This window comes from Ovis aries, chromosome 23 (genome assembly GCF_016772045.2).
Source record: "Ovis aries strain OAR_USU_Benz2616 breed Rambouillet chromosome 23, ARS-UI_Ramb_v3.0, whole genome shotgun sequence".
In the NCBI taxonomy this organism is placed as follows: domain Eukaryota; kingdom Metazoa; phylum Chordata; class Mammalia; order Artiodactyla; family Bovidae; genus Ovis; species Ovis aries.
In genome coordinates, this window is record NC_056076.1 from 4,290,701 (window position 1) to 4,306,852 (window position 16,152).

Here is a 16,152-nt window from a genome sequence, read left to right on the forward strand (position 1 = left end):
GAAGCCGGAACACCACAACCAGAGAGGAGCTCCCACTCCCTGCAATGAGAGAAAAGCCCCCACACCAGCCAAGACCCAGCACAGCTGAAATAAATAAAACTGTGTTAAAAAGAGGGATGTGCAACTTTGAGAATAAAGGTTTTGTTAAGGGGTGAGAACCTAAAATTGTTTGCATGGGTCCAGCAGTAAATGCGTGCAAAGAAATGGAACCACAGAGGTAAAAGAATTTATTATTTATTCAAGCCTTTCCAGTCCTACGTACAGTCACTCTGACATAGGGAAATACATCTATTTGAAATACAGTTTTTTTTCATTAAAAATAAGACACTATGACACCATGTAGGATACAACATGAGTATTTTAAGCATCAATAAATAAAGACCATGACATCTTTAAGCACTTATCAATACTGACTGTTCTTAAGTATCAGCAAATACTCAATATAGTCAGTTTCAGCATAGCAGCAGATGATGTGAAATTTGAAGAAGAGCAAAAACTGGGTAGTCAACTGGCTAGTCAGATAAAAGCTAATCATTGACTAACTCATATTTCTTACTTACTTGCTATGTGAGCAACAAATAAATTATAAATGAGATATAAAAATTATAGTAATATATAATAAAATACAAATAAATAGTGATATAGTAAGCAATATTGTGAAATTTAAAATATAAAAGGTAGAAAAAATTTTTTAAATGTCTATGAAGGTGATTTTTATCATTAATTTCAGCATATTTGGTTTTTAAATGCAATGGCTGATCTTTTCAGATTCTGTATTTAGGCAAACAAAATCATTTATTTATGGTTTTAAAATTGTAATGGTATTAAAGCTAACATACAATTGGAATGTGAAAAATGATCTGGGGGCAGAGTTAGGGGTATCCCACAATGCATATAGATTACCAAAAATTTAAACAAGAAAATAATTAAGTTTTCCTTAATTAGATTTGGAATTATTCTGGCTTTCAAAATGATAATCTTTAAAATGAATCAAAAACTTCACTGATTTCTCCAGTGAATTTGAGCACAATGTGGTCTGAATATCGACTAGTAAATTATCAATCAATTTATCTTTACAGTAAATCATATATATATACACATATATGTATATGCATTTATATGTTATATGTGTATATATATATTTGGTAAATTTTCATTTAGATATTATAAATATTATAAGATGAAAAATAAACCTACTTTACACCAGAAAATAGACTGATCCTAACATAAGCAGGCTTTTGCCATGTAGGTTAATATTTATCTAAGGAAATACTTTCCTATAAATTCTAAGTTTTAGACACTAGTGGAGTATATAAATTCTAAGTTTTAGACACTAATGGAGTGGAGGAGGGGCTATCAAGATTTTTTATATAATGAACAGGAAGATATAATACACTACCTGATCAAGTGGATTTATCTTTTTAAATTATTTTGCTAAGTCTAATAGTAAAATAAGTTTTAACTACCTGAGGCATGATAACAGAACAATAACAGGAAGGCAGTCTAGAGATACATGGAACAGAAGGAACACTGGTTTCAGCAATGAGTGTGTTGTGGACGACTGATCAAGTGATCAAATATTTATCCTTATTAACAGCACTTTCAAAAACAAATATTTTCACCATAGCCTCACAAAGTGACATACCGTTTTTTACTGCAGTCTACTAGTTGTCCATCATACTAGTTTTAGAATGAGAAAGGCATATTCAAAATAGGGTTTAAACCAGATGTACTTTCCTATGAAAATGGTAAAATAATTATAAAATAGAGATAACTCTATTAGAAATGTTTACAGCAAAGGTATACAGTAAACTAACAAGGTACAACTTTAAGAGCAATAATTATATTTACAGTTTTGAAATAAAATGTGTTCACTTTTGCCTTTAATTGCAATGGTTTAGGGAAGTAGTAAAAGCAGTAAGTCACTATAAAATCTAAGCTCAACTTATATTTGACTCTCTGCTGGCTCTTTTTAAATGAAGGATTATTTCAGTGGAACATCAATAAGGATTTTTGGTTTCTTTAGATATCTTACCACAACAATTATATCACATTTATAAATTAAATACCTAAAATGTTTGAAAGCCAGAATAATACTAGAACAGAAGCTCCATTTCAGTTTCCCTCTTTTAAAATATTAGACCAAATGTCGTTGTTGACATTGGCTTCGATATATTTATACTTCTGCATCTTGGCCAGGAACCCAGAATGGAATGGGACTGCTGGACACCAGACCACATGGTCAACTGCAGCCTTATCATTTCAAGATTAAACAGATAAAATCTCCCTCCAGTATCCTGATTATATGACTGAAGGCTCTAGTTCTTCCGTGAAATTGATTTTATTTTTATTGAGGGTTTCCTGTTAGTTTGCCTATTAAACTAAAATGAAATTTAGTGACTCAACAAAGATATGGTAGACCTTCAAAATGTAATGTATATAAACACATTCTTTTTTTTCTTTAAAAATATTCTATGCTTTATCTGTAAGAGAAAACATATTTACGGTAAAACCAAATGATGTGCTGAATTTGCTTTAAATTAGCATAGTAAAAAAGTGTATCAGTGAGAAATAGATGAAACAGAGTGGCAAAATATTAATAATTCTTGAAGCAGGATGATAGGTACTCAGAAGTTTTTTACATTATTATCTGTATGTTCTGTGGTTGAAAATTTTAACAGTAAAAATAATGAATCCAAGCAAGTTTCAATAAGTTACTGAATTACTGGACATTTTGCAAAGATCTGTACTAGACTAATTATGTAACACTTGTTGTTATAGGGAAAAGTTGGGAACAACTTAAACGTCAATCATTAGGAACAGTCAAGTATAGTATATCCACATGCAATGGAATCCTGTTCAACGACGAAAAAGCCTGTTGAGTGAAGAAAGAGCTTCCACAGCAGCATATGGAGCCTGATTCCATGTTCACAGGAGTGTGTGCATGTCCATCCATTGTTCAGAGTGGTTATCTCTGTAAAGAGGGATTGCAGGTGGTTTTTTATTTTTTACCTTTTCTTGAACCTGTTTTGTATCATTCAAAAATTTTACAGGCATATATATTAATTTTATATTTGGGGGATATTGTTTTCTATAATAATATCCTATGATTTTTCTCATCATGTTATTCTTCCTAGCTGATGGAATGATTATTTAATTGTTAAAAATTGTGTTAGGTCTTATATAATTCAAAGAGGGCTTCCCAGGTGACTCTAGTGATAAAGAACCTGCCTGCCAATGCAGGAAACTCGAGAGATGTGGGTTTGATCTCTGGGTTGGGAAGATCCCCTTGAGAAAGAAATGGCAAGCTACTCCAGTATTCCTGTCTGGGAAATCCCACGGACAGAGCATGGAGGGCTATAGACCATGGAGTCGCAAGAGTTGGACAGGACTTAGAGACTAAAGAACAGCAAAATCCAAAGTGGCAAAGTGCGATACTTCTAAAACAATATGAAACCCAGAGTAGATTTCATTATCTTACACAATGGAAATAAAACTTTTTCCTCAACCACCTACTGGTTGTTTAAAGAAAGATATCAAAAACTACATGAAACATAAAATTATAAAATAAATGAAAATAGACTTAATTATCTTTCAGTTAATTCAAATCAGGCTAAAATTCTATTAATTATGGAGAGAAATAGCATTTGGGAGAGAAAATAAGAAAATGCTTTCTAGTTTGTTCACAATAAATTTGAATTGAAAATATTCCAGCAGTTCTACGCAGAAAAGTATTTGTGTATATTTTAGTCATATGTTTGTTCTTAGATTAACCAGACGGCAGGACAAAATAAAATGCTTTTTCCAGATGCATAGTTTTGTGATTGCAGAGCTGTGGACTCAGCATGTTCAGCTAAGTCTCACGTTTAACTTTAGCCAGCACTGTAAAATTCTTTGAGTAAACTTGAACTTAATGATTAACTTTGGAAATATCATCTGAAGTTAGTTATCTTGGGTGAGAGTCCAAAAGGTAGGTGCTCTGACAGCTGTGGAATCTTACATCTTTAGGCAGTCTGTTGCTGCAGCGCCCTCCTCTTAGTCGGCTGAGAGCCCAGAACACAGTGGGTGAGAGCCAGCGATGGGACCCCTCTACGTTACCCCTCTGTAGGGCCCTCTTACAACGCACCGCAGCCGCTGCGCACAGCCCTTCGTGGGCTGTACTGCCCCCACCATTTACTCTTTCCTAGATTTTAAGGCTTCAAGGAATTAAAGGTAGCTCCTTTGGTACATGAGACGGGGGACCCCTAATCTTGATGATTCCAATTTGGGTAATGTCATAAAAACACGACTCAGAAGATATCACTGAAGTTACCTGGTGGATATTTCCTTCTTTCACATCCATGTCCTAAGCTTTAGGAACGAGAGACTTCTTGGGTTTTGATTCGTCCAAGTGATGTACCTGTAACCAGATTGAAGAATCACTTTTTATTATAAATTAATCGTATATACTTGCAGGTGTGTTAGATACTCTGATTCTCAGTGTGTTTCTAGGATATCTTTGGCAAATCATTTAAATCTTTAGGGGGTTTAAAAGTGTATCACATGATGAATGGCCCCAGATTAAAACTGTGTTTTGGTTTTTTACCTGTTTCCTAGCACGGGATTGTCCACAAAGGACAGTATTGGAGTGAGGCTTCTTTGACGTTTTTGGAGAGTTCTGACATAACTTCTTTTTGGACTTGGGGGCTGCTCTGCTTCCTGTTAATTGGTGGTCAGTTACATCAACTTCTTTAGTTTGGTCAATTGATTGCGGCTGTAGTGGCTGGGAATCTTCCGGATCTGTGTCTGACTCAAAAATATGTGGTTGCCTTTTCACTTTTAGCGACTCATGGCTTTTCCCTAAAATTTGTGTTATATATTTGCTTGTCAAATTCTCTTTACCATTCACTTGGGAGCCAGCAGCACTTTTTATTACACCTAAATTGCTAGTTGGCATCTGAAATACTGAACTATTAGACAGCTGTTTACTTTCACTTAAACTCGTGATCAATGATTTTCCACTAGAAAGGGGATTTTTTGTCATATTTCCATAGGATTCAGTGTTTTTTTCTGGCAGAGATCTACAAGTCTTGAGATTCAGATTTTTAGCCTTCATCTGAATGCTATGATTAGGTCTTTTTTCAGTAGTTGGATCTAAATTCAGTTTATCATCCGGGATCTCACTAGATTTCAGTGAAAACAACTTAGATTCTTTATTAACACGTTCTTTTCTTCTCGGGTTCTCAGGTGCTAAGATACTTTTGGTCATCTGTAACGGTCGACTTTTGAAAACTGGTATGAATCTAGGGGCAATATTACGTTGGGAGCTAAAGTTTGTGTCTTGAACTTGAGCATTTCCTCTGGTGGGCCTGGGTACTTCCAGCACTTGTGCGGCCTGGTCAGACGGCGGTTTCTTGCTGCTCAGAACAGACTCTGGTTGGAGGCGCAGAGCGGAGGACCCCGAGGGCTTCGGCGGGCTGACCGAGCGCGCCCCCTTGTGGCCCGCAGCTACTGAGCACGGCGGGAAGCCTGGGGCCCCCGCTGGTCTTGTGGAAGGGGCTTGAGCTGGAGAGAACCTGAACCTCTGTTTAGCGGTTAGATTGGGCGGCTTGACTTTGTTTTCCTGGAAGGATAAACATTAGAAAATATAAAACTGCCCTTAAAGGAAAATAAATAATTTATAAAATATCATCAAGGTAAGAATAGAAAGTAACACTACAATGTATAGAACAGCTAAAGAAAAACAAAAAACAAATGGGCCTTATTGAGGACATGTGTGCGTTTCTTATGATTTGTATCCTACTTTCGATACTATCCATTCAAGAAATGTTTTAAGATGAAGTTGTGTTCCAAACTGTAAAAACTATACACTTAGCTACTACCGTTGTGTTTCAAACGTGCTCATGCGTCTTTCTCCCTCAGAATGTCTCTCTTCTCTCCGTTTTTTTCCCTTTCAGCTTCCCAAAGATCATTTATCAGTCAGTATTTGTCACCAAAAAAAAAAAAAAAAAGAGGACAGTGTAGCGCTCTGGTCTGTTAGGGTGCGTATTCACTCTCCCTAAGTAAGTACTAGACTCTTTGAGGGTAGGAAAACCATGCATTACTTATTCTTACATCCTTCACATTCTTAAATCCTCCACACAGTTACTAACAAAACACTTTATTCAAAGAAATTAAAATAATGGAAGAGGCATTTACACTGGGCCTTTCAGAGTAAGTATGATATTGACTATAGGGCAGTGACTGTCTTAATCATTTTGTCTTCTCATTGCCTATTAGAGTTCCTGGTACCTGGAAGCGTTTTGGAAATATTTGTCAAACTGACTTGTCAGATATATCAAGGAGAAACAAGTGTTCATAGTCTTCTTAAACAAACTGTGGTAAAAAAAAATATAAAATATCAAATATACCATTTTAACCATTTTTAAGCACACAATTCAGTGGCATCAAGTATATCCCCCACTGTACTGCTGTGTAATCATCACTATTATTTATAAAAATGCCAAACAGGAACTTCGGAGGCTTTAAGCAGTAACTCCGTTTCCTTCTCTTAGCACTCTTTCTAGAGCCTAGAAATCTAAAATGAACATTTTCTCCTTTGCAGCTAGGGTTCAGGATGTGATTTAAGATCAACCAATCAGATACACTCATACAATATTTGGAAGAAAGAAGCGAGGTAAAGTCATACTTCTGTAGTTTCTGCTGAAAGGTTTACTTATGGATGACTTTGGAATTTTGGTGGCAGACTTAGCAGAAGTCCAGGTGTCCACTCACCAGCTCTGTAGCTGTCTGGAAACAGAGCTTAGGACTGTCACTTTCCGGGTGTGCATAATATTAGGTAAACATACCACATGCACTTCACCCCACACCACCAACCTCACCCCACGAGGCTTTCCTCTGTACACAGATGCTACCACGGGGAGCATGATTTCTAAATTTGCATAAAATTCTATCTCAGAAAGATGCTCTGTCAGAAGTGATTAAATCATCTTGAAGTGCCTAGACTGAATATTTTCTGTTTGACGAAAATATGGTTCAAGAATTAAGTTGAAATCAATTACAGAAAATCCAAGAACATTTTTAGACTCTTGGTTTTTATAAACTGTAATAACTGTTAAACAGCATACATTCTACTTGAGATACAAAAAGAAAAACTCAATCTAGGCAGATTTATATAAGAATAGGTTACTTGTATTCTGATATAAAACTCAAACGTTTTATAATCTGTATCTGAAACATTTACATTCACATCCAGTTTTGTCTTCAGGAATATACCTAAATATACCTGAATATTTTCCAGGAATATACCTCTGATGGAAATAATTTCCAGGGGCTTTTTTTTTTTGCCCCCTAGCCTGTCAATATATTATTTATGCATTCTTTCAATTTCTAAAATATAGTAAACAGCCCAAAGGGGGAAACCTCTAGGTTTATATTCAAAAAAAAAATTTTAAGGCTACAAAAAGGGCTTATGTAAACAGCAGATGAAATCATAAATAATTCACAGAACTTAAAATACGTAAATTATCAACAAACCAAAGCTTTGTGAAATAATAACCTAAGAGAAAACACATGCTTTACCACATGACGACCACTATTCTGCCAGGTGTCACTGTGGCTTAGGTGACTTTTAACTTCTAGAACTGTATACAATTTATATAACTTTGTACATTAATGTAAAATTACAGAGGGAAACAAAAAGCTTTAACCTATATTTAAATAGATATCTAATAGAGGCCTAGAATTAAGGAAATATTTAAATAAAGCTTGAAGACTAACCAAAATGATGGATCAAATGTGCTTTATCTATTAAAATCTGGTTCTGTGCCTTGTACCACCCGAGAGTTTCTTTAATTAAAGTCGAACCAGGATTCAGTTAAGCTCAGATTTAGCTAGCGGTTTGTAGGAAATATGGGTCTTGGAAGAAAGTGTTAAGTTTAAAAGACATGACAAGGAAACCATCATTCAAATGCAAAATATGGAACATTTTCCAGGGTAAATGATCCATTTTCCCCAGCAAATAATTGGCATAAATAAAAGGGAAAAGAACCACTTGTAAAAGAATGAAACTTTAACACTTTCTAACACCATTCACAAAAATAAACTCAAAAGGGATTAAAGATCTAAACGTAAGACCAGAAACTATAAAACTCCTAGAGGAGAACAGAGGCAAAACACTCTCTGACATAAATCACAGCAGGATCCTCTATGACCCACCTCCCAGAATACTGGAAATAAAAGCAAAAATAAACAAATGGGACCTAATTAAAATTAAAAGCTTCTGCACAACAAAGGAAACTATGAGCAAGGTGAAAAGACAGCCTTCGGAATGGGAGAAAATAGTAGCAATGAAGCAAGTGACAAACAACTAATCTCAAAAATATACAAGCAGCTCCTGCAGCTCAATTCCAGAAAAATAAATGACCCAATCAAAAAATGGGCCAAAGAACTAAATGGACATTTCTCCAAAGAAGACATACAGATGGCTAACAAACACATGAAAAGATGTTCAACATCACGCATTATCAGAGAAATGTAAATCAAAACCACAATGAAGTACCATTTCACACCAGTCAGAATGGCTGTGATCCAAAAGTCTACAAGCCATAAATGCTGGAGAGGGTGTGGAGAAAAGGGAACCCTCCTACACTGTTGGTGGGAATGCAAACTAGTACAGCCACTATGGAGAACAGTGTGGAGATTCCTTTAAAAACTGGAAGTAGAACTGCCTTATGACCCAGCAATCCCAATGCTGGGCATACACACTGAGGAAACCAGAATTGAAAGAGACATGTGCACCCCAATGTTCATCGCAGCACTGTTTATAATAGGCAGGACATGGAAGCAACCTAGATGCCTATCAGCAGATGAATGGATAAGAGAGCTGTGGTACATATACACAATGGAGTATTACTCAGCCGTTAAAAAGAATACATTTGAATCAGTTCTGATGAGATGGATGAAACTGGAGCCAATTATACAAACTGAAGTAAGCCAGAAAGAAAAACACCAATACAGTATACTAACACATATATATGGAATTTACAAAGATGGTAACGATAACCCTGTATGTGAGACAGCAAAAGAGACATAGATGTATAGAACAGTCTTTTGGACTCTGTGGGAGAGGGAGAGGGTGGGATGATTTGGGAGAACAGCACTGAAACATGTATAATATCATATAAGAAATGAATCGCCAGTCCAGGTTTGATACAGGATGCTTGGGGCTGGTGCACTGGGATGACCCAGAGGGATGGTATGGGGAGGGAGGTGGGAGGGGAGTTCAGGACGGGAAACACGTGTATACCCATGGCGGATTCATGTTGATGTATGGCAAAACCAATACAATATTGTAAAGTAATTAGCCTCCAATTAAAATAAATAAATTTAAATTAAAAAAAAGAAAATCAGTGTTAAGAAATTTAAAAAAATAAAAATAAAAGGGAAAGGAGTTTGGGATGTTATATAATAAAAGAGATTTAAAAGATGTAACAACCAAATTAAGTGGACCTTGCCTGGATTCTGATTTAAACAAAACCTTTAAAATAAACCTTTGAGATAAATAGGCAATTAGAGTATGACTAGGCTCAGATAGTAATAAATCTGCCTGCAATGCAGGAGACCCGGCTTCGATCCCTTGGTGGGGAAGATCCCCTGGATAAAGGAATGGCTACCCACTCCAGAATTCTTGCCTAGAGAATCCCAAGACAGAGGAGTCCATGGGGTTGCAAAGAGTCGGACATGACTGAGCAACTAAGTACACACACACACATGGGAATTACTGTTAAATAAATTTTTTAAAAAGCTCTTATCAGAGAAAGACATCATTAATGCTAAAGTCTCTATAAATTAAATAATAGTATATCCTGGATTTGTTTTAAAATATTACAGTTTATACCACACTCCAAAAAGATGTCAAGGAGTAACCAGATGGTAGGCATGTAAGAGTTCATTATACTACAGTAATTACTTTTATGTATACTGGAGAATTCTCATGATTATTTTTTAAAAGCTAATTGGGCTAGGCACTCCTGCTAATTTATGAAATCCTTTTTAAAGTCAGTTGAGTTTTTTCAAGCAGTTTGATCCATTTATTTTTCATTTTTTAAATTTATTCTTTTTAAGTACTGCATGACTCTTAGAGCTAACAAGGTGGTAGCAATAACAGAAACTAACATTTACTGAAGGCTTAAATACAAGCAACTGTTCCAAGGAGGATTATCTAATCTAAAAATAAAAACCACAAAACCCCGTGTAGTCTGGTTCTGGGAAGGAAACGGTGATGTGCTGCATAGGGCTCCTTCCAGGAAGGGGGATCCCCGATGCCAGGTGTTATCAGCAAACCTCCTTTGGCAGTCAGCCCCTGCAGAGATGGCCTTGGCTACTGACGCCCATCTCACCCTAGAATTTGCCTGTCTCGAGGTAGCCCAAATCTAACAACAGACTGGAAGGGGGGATACAGGCCTGCTATTTTGGCCAGTGCAGAACCACTGTGATTGGCAATTTCAGTACCTGCCTTGGTTTTGACTTCTCCCTTCACCCAGTCTTCTTCCCTTGCCTTCCACAGGTGTTGATTCCAAGGGTGGTTCTCAACAATCATCACACACACTGGACTCTGTCTCAGAGCAGGCTTACCGGAGAGCCCAGTTTGTGATGAGCACTAGCATTATCACTACTGTGGTGCCCCATTTTACAGCTGGGGGAATAGAGGCACAGAGAGACCAAGTAACTTGTCCAAGATTATACAGGGGCTTCCTGTGGCCCAGCTGGTAAAGAATCCGCCTGCAATGCGGGAGACCTGGATTCGACCCCTGGGCTGGGAAGATCCTTTGGAGAAGGAAAAGGCTACCCACTCAAGTATTTTGGCCTAAAGAATTCCATGGACTGTATAGGTCATGGGGTCGCAAAGAGTTGGATATGACTGAGCAACTTTCACTTTCATTTTCAAGATTATATAAGTAATAAGGGGTTCAAACCCAGGCAGCCTGTCTCCAGAGCCTGACCTCTTAACCACAAATCTAAACTTTCCGATTTTAGAATTAAGAATCTGATTCTTCAGGTTTCAGTTTTAATTTTTCAATGTATTTAACTGTGTGCCTTTGGTTGAATTACTTGAATGCTGTGAGCTTCAGTTTTCCTTTCTGCAAAACTGAGAAAACAATTTTTTACCCCAAGAGTCTATTTTACCCCAAGAGTAATTAAATGAGAAGGCATACAGAAGGCGCTCAATAAAACTGAGTAGGAGAAATTCTCATTGTCAATGTTCCAATTGTCAGAGGCAATACAAAGATCAGAAATTCCATTTAAGTGTTATTTTACATTTAAGAAGCAAATTTTCACAAATACATTGTCTGCATTCACCATTTCCAAAACAGACATGGGCTGGAAATATTAGGTAGTCAATAAATATAGAAACATATTTGATAAAAGTACATGATGTAATGACATGTCTTCTAACTTCCTCAGATTTCGACTTGGCCAACAACTAAACTCTTTAAAATGTTATGTCTGGCCAAAATTTTAAGATTCATAAGGTTCAAAAAGATGTCAATTGATATTCACCCACCCACACTACCTTCCAGTGAAATGGCCTTGCCTATAGTATCTGATATCTTGCCTGTCATGTTTTTATAGCATTTATATGAGATGTTGACCCTTAACCCAAGGACACCAGACCCCCATCTGCCTAGTGACAGATGATATGATCTGGCTTGAAAACATAAAGCAAAAAAATGTCATGAGGCATACTGTTGGAGCCATAGCAAGTCAACGTACATGAAAGCCTAAGTCATTTGAGCAGTGGAGGCTACAATAAAACAAGGTGCTAGTAAGTCAAGAAAGGAGACTCAGCAATATTCTAGTAATCCATATTATATTTCAAACTGCTCAAATTATTCAAACCTTTGTCTTTCCTTCTGATGAAAACATATTATATCTGTCACTTAAAAGAAAGATTCTTGTTGAAAAATTTAAATTAAATTTCCATTTGTTCTTCCAAAGCTTCCCTTTTGATTTTGTTGCCTTTTGACAAAGAAATTGTATCTTATTGAGTGTGAAGACAGTCCATCTTATTTTCTTCATCAGTACTGCTTAAACTGCTTATTATTTTTTTTCATAAATAAGATTTCACTTAGCATATCATCTTACAATAAAAATGTTCTCAAGTTAATTCAATTTCTATCAATTATTCAAAGGCTTTCTCAATCAATTGGACTGGAAATGACAAAACTTCAAAGAAAACTTGGATTTGTATCAGGCAGACGTTTCCAAATTATCCTGTAATATCATTTATCATTTATTCTTTGATTCTTTGAAGAAACATGTAATGAACAATATTAAGTACCAGGAACTTAGGATATGTTCTCTGCCTTCTAGGAAGTCACGCTATATTAATTAGAAGAAACAGACCAATAACTACCATAATACCAAGGTAAATACAATAATAATAGGAATGACAGTACAACAAAAACAAATAGCAGCAGGGAAACACCGAACTGAGGGAAAAGACCTAGCACAGTGGGTTAGGCTGTCCATCACTGACGGCAAAGATCCGAGTAATATAGGTGCAGAGCACGTCTTAGAGAACTTGGTAGGGCATGAAAAACTACTCACCTGCAAGTGCAGTGTGCTTAGTTCTTGTGTGCAGTAGCACGGTTTCGTTGTCATCTTTATGGGAAATCCACATATATGGGGCAGTTTAGATTTTAAATCTGAAAGAAAACTTTTCAACACACCTTCCATATCTACCCTTGGAAAGAACTGTATGGGTTGACTTCTGATGCAACTGAGAGGGTACCTGAACACTGTTAAAGAACAATGGGACATTTTTTTGCAGATAGGAGATGGCATTTTTTTTAACTGATGTAAAAAGGTCTGAAAATTGTAACTGCTAAAAAGATACAAATAACTAAATCCTAATTACTTTAAATTTTAACTTCCACCATAAAAACAACTCACAGTAGTACCCTTATTACTATATGGCTCTCGCCACAGACAGGCAAACTAAGCTATCCAAAAAATGACTTATAAAAAAGACATTATGATCTTCATAGATTATAAACATAAATATTCACAGTAAACAATAAACAGGTTGCATCTCCAAGAACAGTAAAAATTCAGCACAGAGAAATACCACATATGAATTGCATTCAAGGTCTGAACGTGGTTCTTTGAGCAAAGCAGTTAACTTTTTCTGATATAAAACATTCTGAAGACTTAGAATAATGTCTTGGCATCTAATGAAGGGGAATAATTGATAGCTGTTAACTTCAACTTTATATTAAGATTTGGGTTAGGAAATACAGAATACAGAAAGAGAACACGGTTCCTCTCTCTTCCTTTTAGAGAATGCAAAGAAACAAAAATGATGCTACCAGTGTTAATGAAGATGGGAGAGTTTCACCTGAGCACTTGTGCTCTGTGTGTAGACTTTAAAAAATAACACCAAGAAAAATATTTTCTCAAACCAATGAGGTGCATTAAGTGCAATTTAAATCCTCTAAACTTTGCCTGTGAAATTATTCTCCAAAAAAGAAATTTTCATTAAGTGACATTCTTTCAATTCCACCCTTTCAACAGCGTCCAATACGCCACCGGAGGGAGCCCTTGGCTAGGGAGAATCCTATACAATTATTTTGTTCCTTTCTACTAGGAGTCATGCCTGGATCCTGGGGTGGGCAGAGAGCATCTGTAAAGGATACGTGAAGAGCCTCTCTCCTATCATTTTGAAGTAGACGCAGCAGTATATTTCAGTAGTTCCAAGGTCTTCTGGAAGCTTATAGCCATACTAAAAATTAAGAACAAAGTTGAAATTCTCTTGAGTGAAAGCTAAACTTAAGGTTAAATTACAAGAAGCAAAATTAAATAGCTACTAATGTAATATATATTTCTATTCCTTACCAGGCCATCCCAGTGCATCTGGAAATCTTCATATGAGTGAAAAGGACAGTCAGGGGGTATGGTGTGAAGAATACTTATCATTCGTCCCATTTTCATACTACGAAAAATACAGTTGGTAAAATATCATGAGCCAGTGCTTAGACACGGAGCTTCCCAGGTGGCACTAGTGTAAAGAAACCAGCTGCCAAAGCAAAGAGATATACGAGAACTGGTTTTGACCCCTGGGTTGGTTTAAGTCAACTATGTGATTTGGAAAGCATTCAAAAATTTTAGCAACTATCAACACATAAGTAATAAGCTACTCATTTGCTCCCAGTTCTAAATTAACATTGTATTAAATTCTTAACAAAGAAATGTTAGGAAAAACAAGGTTGAACTGATGCAAACAATATGCCAGTTACAAACACAAAACAATGACTAATAAATACAGTGTTGCCACACAGAGGTATGCCTGGTAATTTTAGACTTTAGGGAAAAGTTTGTTTAGAGTTGATGAATCGGAAGCAAATCTATGTTCCCTATCTACCTCTTCTCTGCTTCAATGACCAAGTTATAATGCAGATGCCACTACTTAAAGTTCTAATCTGGTTAAAATTTTATGCTAATAGTCATATTTATGTTAATAACAAGTCATTCTTTCCCTTGAAGATAGTATAAACTTATAACTTAGCTCATATCAAATGATAATGAATCATTAATTATATGTACATGTTTATAAGGTTCTATTGATGTTATATATAGTTGTATATCTAGAAATTTTACTGTTTTAAAATGAGGTCTAATAAATATACAAATGTGTAATAAAATTATTTTAGTAATTTGATGGCTTCTGCAAGTATGACAATATTGTTTCAATATCTTTTCAGAGTTATAATTCAGTTTCCAAAATTCACAAAAATGGTTTATACTTTGCACATATCAATGTTAAAGCAAAATAAGAGAAAACTACTATATCCCAAACCCACCCTAGATATGACAAACTGAAATCTCACCTTGGCAAAACATAGCACCAGTTGCTTAAAATGGACTGTTCCTCAATAACAGCATTCTGGTTAGTTTCAAAACTCTTTATAATACTCTGAGAAATATCAAATTCTCTTAGCTTTTGATAGAAATAAGAATTTAATGCATAAGTCCTCCAAAGAATTTGGCAAACAAAAGGAAACATTTAAAAACACAGATTAAAAACAAAGATTTATCACACATACACCATCAGTTAAGAAACAGTTTCAAAGCCTGTTACACTGAATCATGTATGACCACTTTACACAAGGTAATCAGTGTTTCAGCTCACCCCTGTTTCTCCTCTACACAGTTTATCAAATATTTCATACTTTCCCTCTTATTGTCCAAAGCCAAACTCCTATTTTGTACTTATTTGAACTGGCTTTCAGTTTCTTTAATTATGTTAAGTGGGAGCTGACTCTCTGTCCAAAGGCAGATATTTACATTGTCAGAATAGCTTCTTAATTAAATTTTAAACAGATTTTTTTAAAGTGGAGGACGAGGATGTGTTAGGGAGTTATGCCTTCCTCTGATTTTCTGGAGGCAAGCGGGCAGAGCCAGCACCTGCACTCTCCTTTTGAATCCCTTCTCCAGGATCTGGAGTGCTGTTTTCTGTGTCCTCAGGTGCCCTGTCTGGCAACTACTCGCCACTTACAGTCTCCTCATTCTGGGTAGTGTGGGTCATTTTCTTATAGCGAGGCAGAGGTTGGAAAGACCTCAAGTGAGGTGCAAAATAAAATATTAAAGGGTGGAAGACACTGTTTATAGAGAACGTTTCACATCTCTCGCTCTTATTCATTCATCTTCAGGGAAACAACATTCTAACTCTACTGCCTGCTGCTTCTCAATGAACTCCAGCTGACCCAGCCAATTTTCCAATTCCTGGACAAGCCATCAGCATTGTAACAAGGCCCTGGCTTAAAGCACTGCCCCCACACTGATTTATCTGCATTCTGCCGATACAAACCTTACAGGCCTAGATCTAGATCCTTTTCCTCCACATTCAATGACTAATTGTGCTCTGAATTTCCACTGCGTTTCTGAGATTAACGGAGATACTAGAAATATATGCGGTGAGGCATAGTGTGGAGGTTTTAGTGCGTGAAAGATCACAGTGGGTTTGGAGCTTTAGGGAGGTTCCTTGTCAGTACAAGATATTCACATTATGCCACTGTCTCTGTGACAGAGAAGAACCAACCTGAAATATATGTGATAGCCCATTCTCAAGCCCTGTCTCCCAGGCCTGACCTTGAAAGGTATAACACTTTT

At 36.3% G+C, this 16,152-nt stretch overlaps 1 protein-coding gene across 1 annotated transcript in view; it reads right to left on the bottom strand.

Annotated features, from left to right (window-relative positions):
- The window catches only part of C23H18orf63 (chromosome 23 C18orf63 homolog), a 41,636-nt gene that overhangs the window by 10,646 nt on the left and 14,838 nt on the right, over positions 1–16,152 (bottom strand). Inside the window, exons 7-11 of the mRNA XM_027960695.3 lie at positions 14,871–14,980; positions 13,879–13,975; positions 13,680–13,765; positions 12,592–12,775; positions 4,586–5,602 (exon numbers count right to left, since the gene is read on the bottom strand). Of these exons, the coding sequence (XP_027816496.2) occupies positions 4,586–5,602; positions 12,592–12,775; positions 13,680–13,765; positions 13,879–13,975; positions 14,871–14,980 (1,494 nt within the window). The remainder of the gene's footprint in view (positions 1–4,585; positions 5,603–12,591; positions 12,776–13,679; positions 13,766–13,878; positions 13,976–14,870; positions 14,981–16,152) is intronic.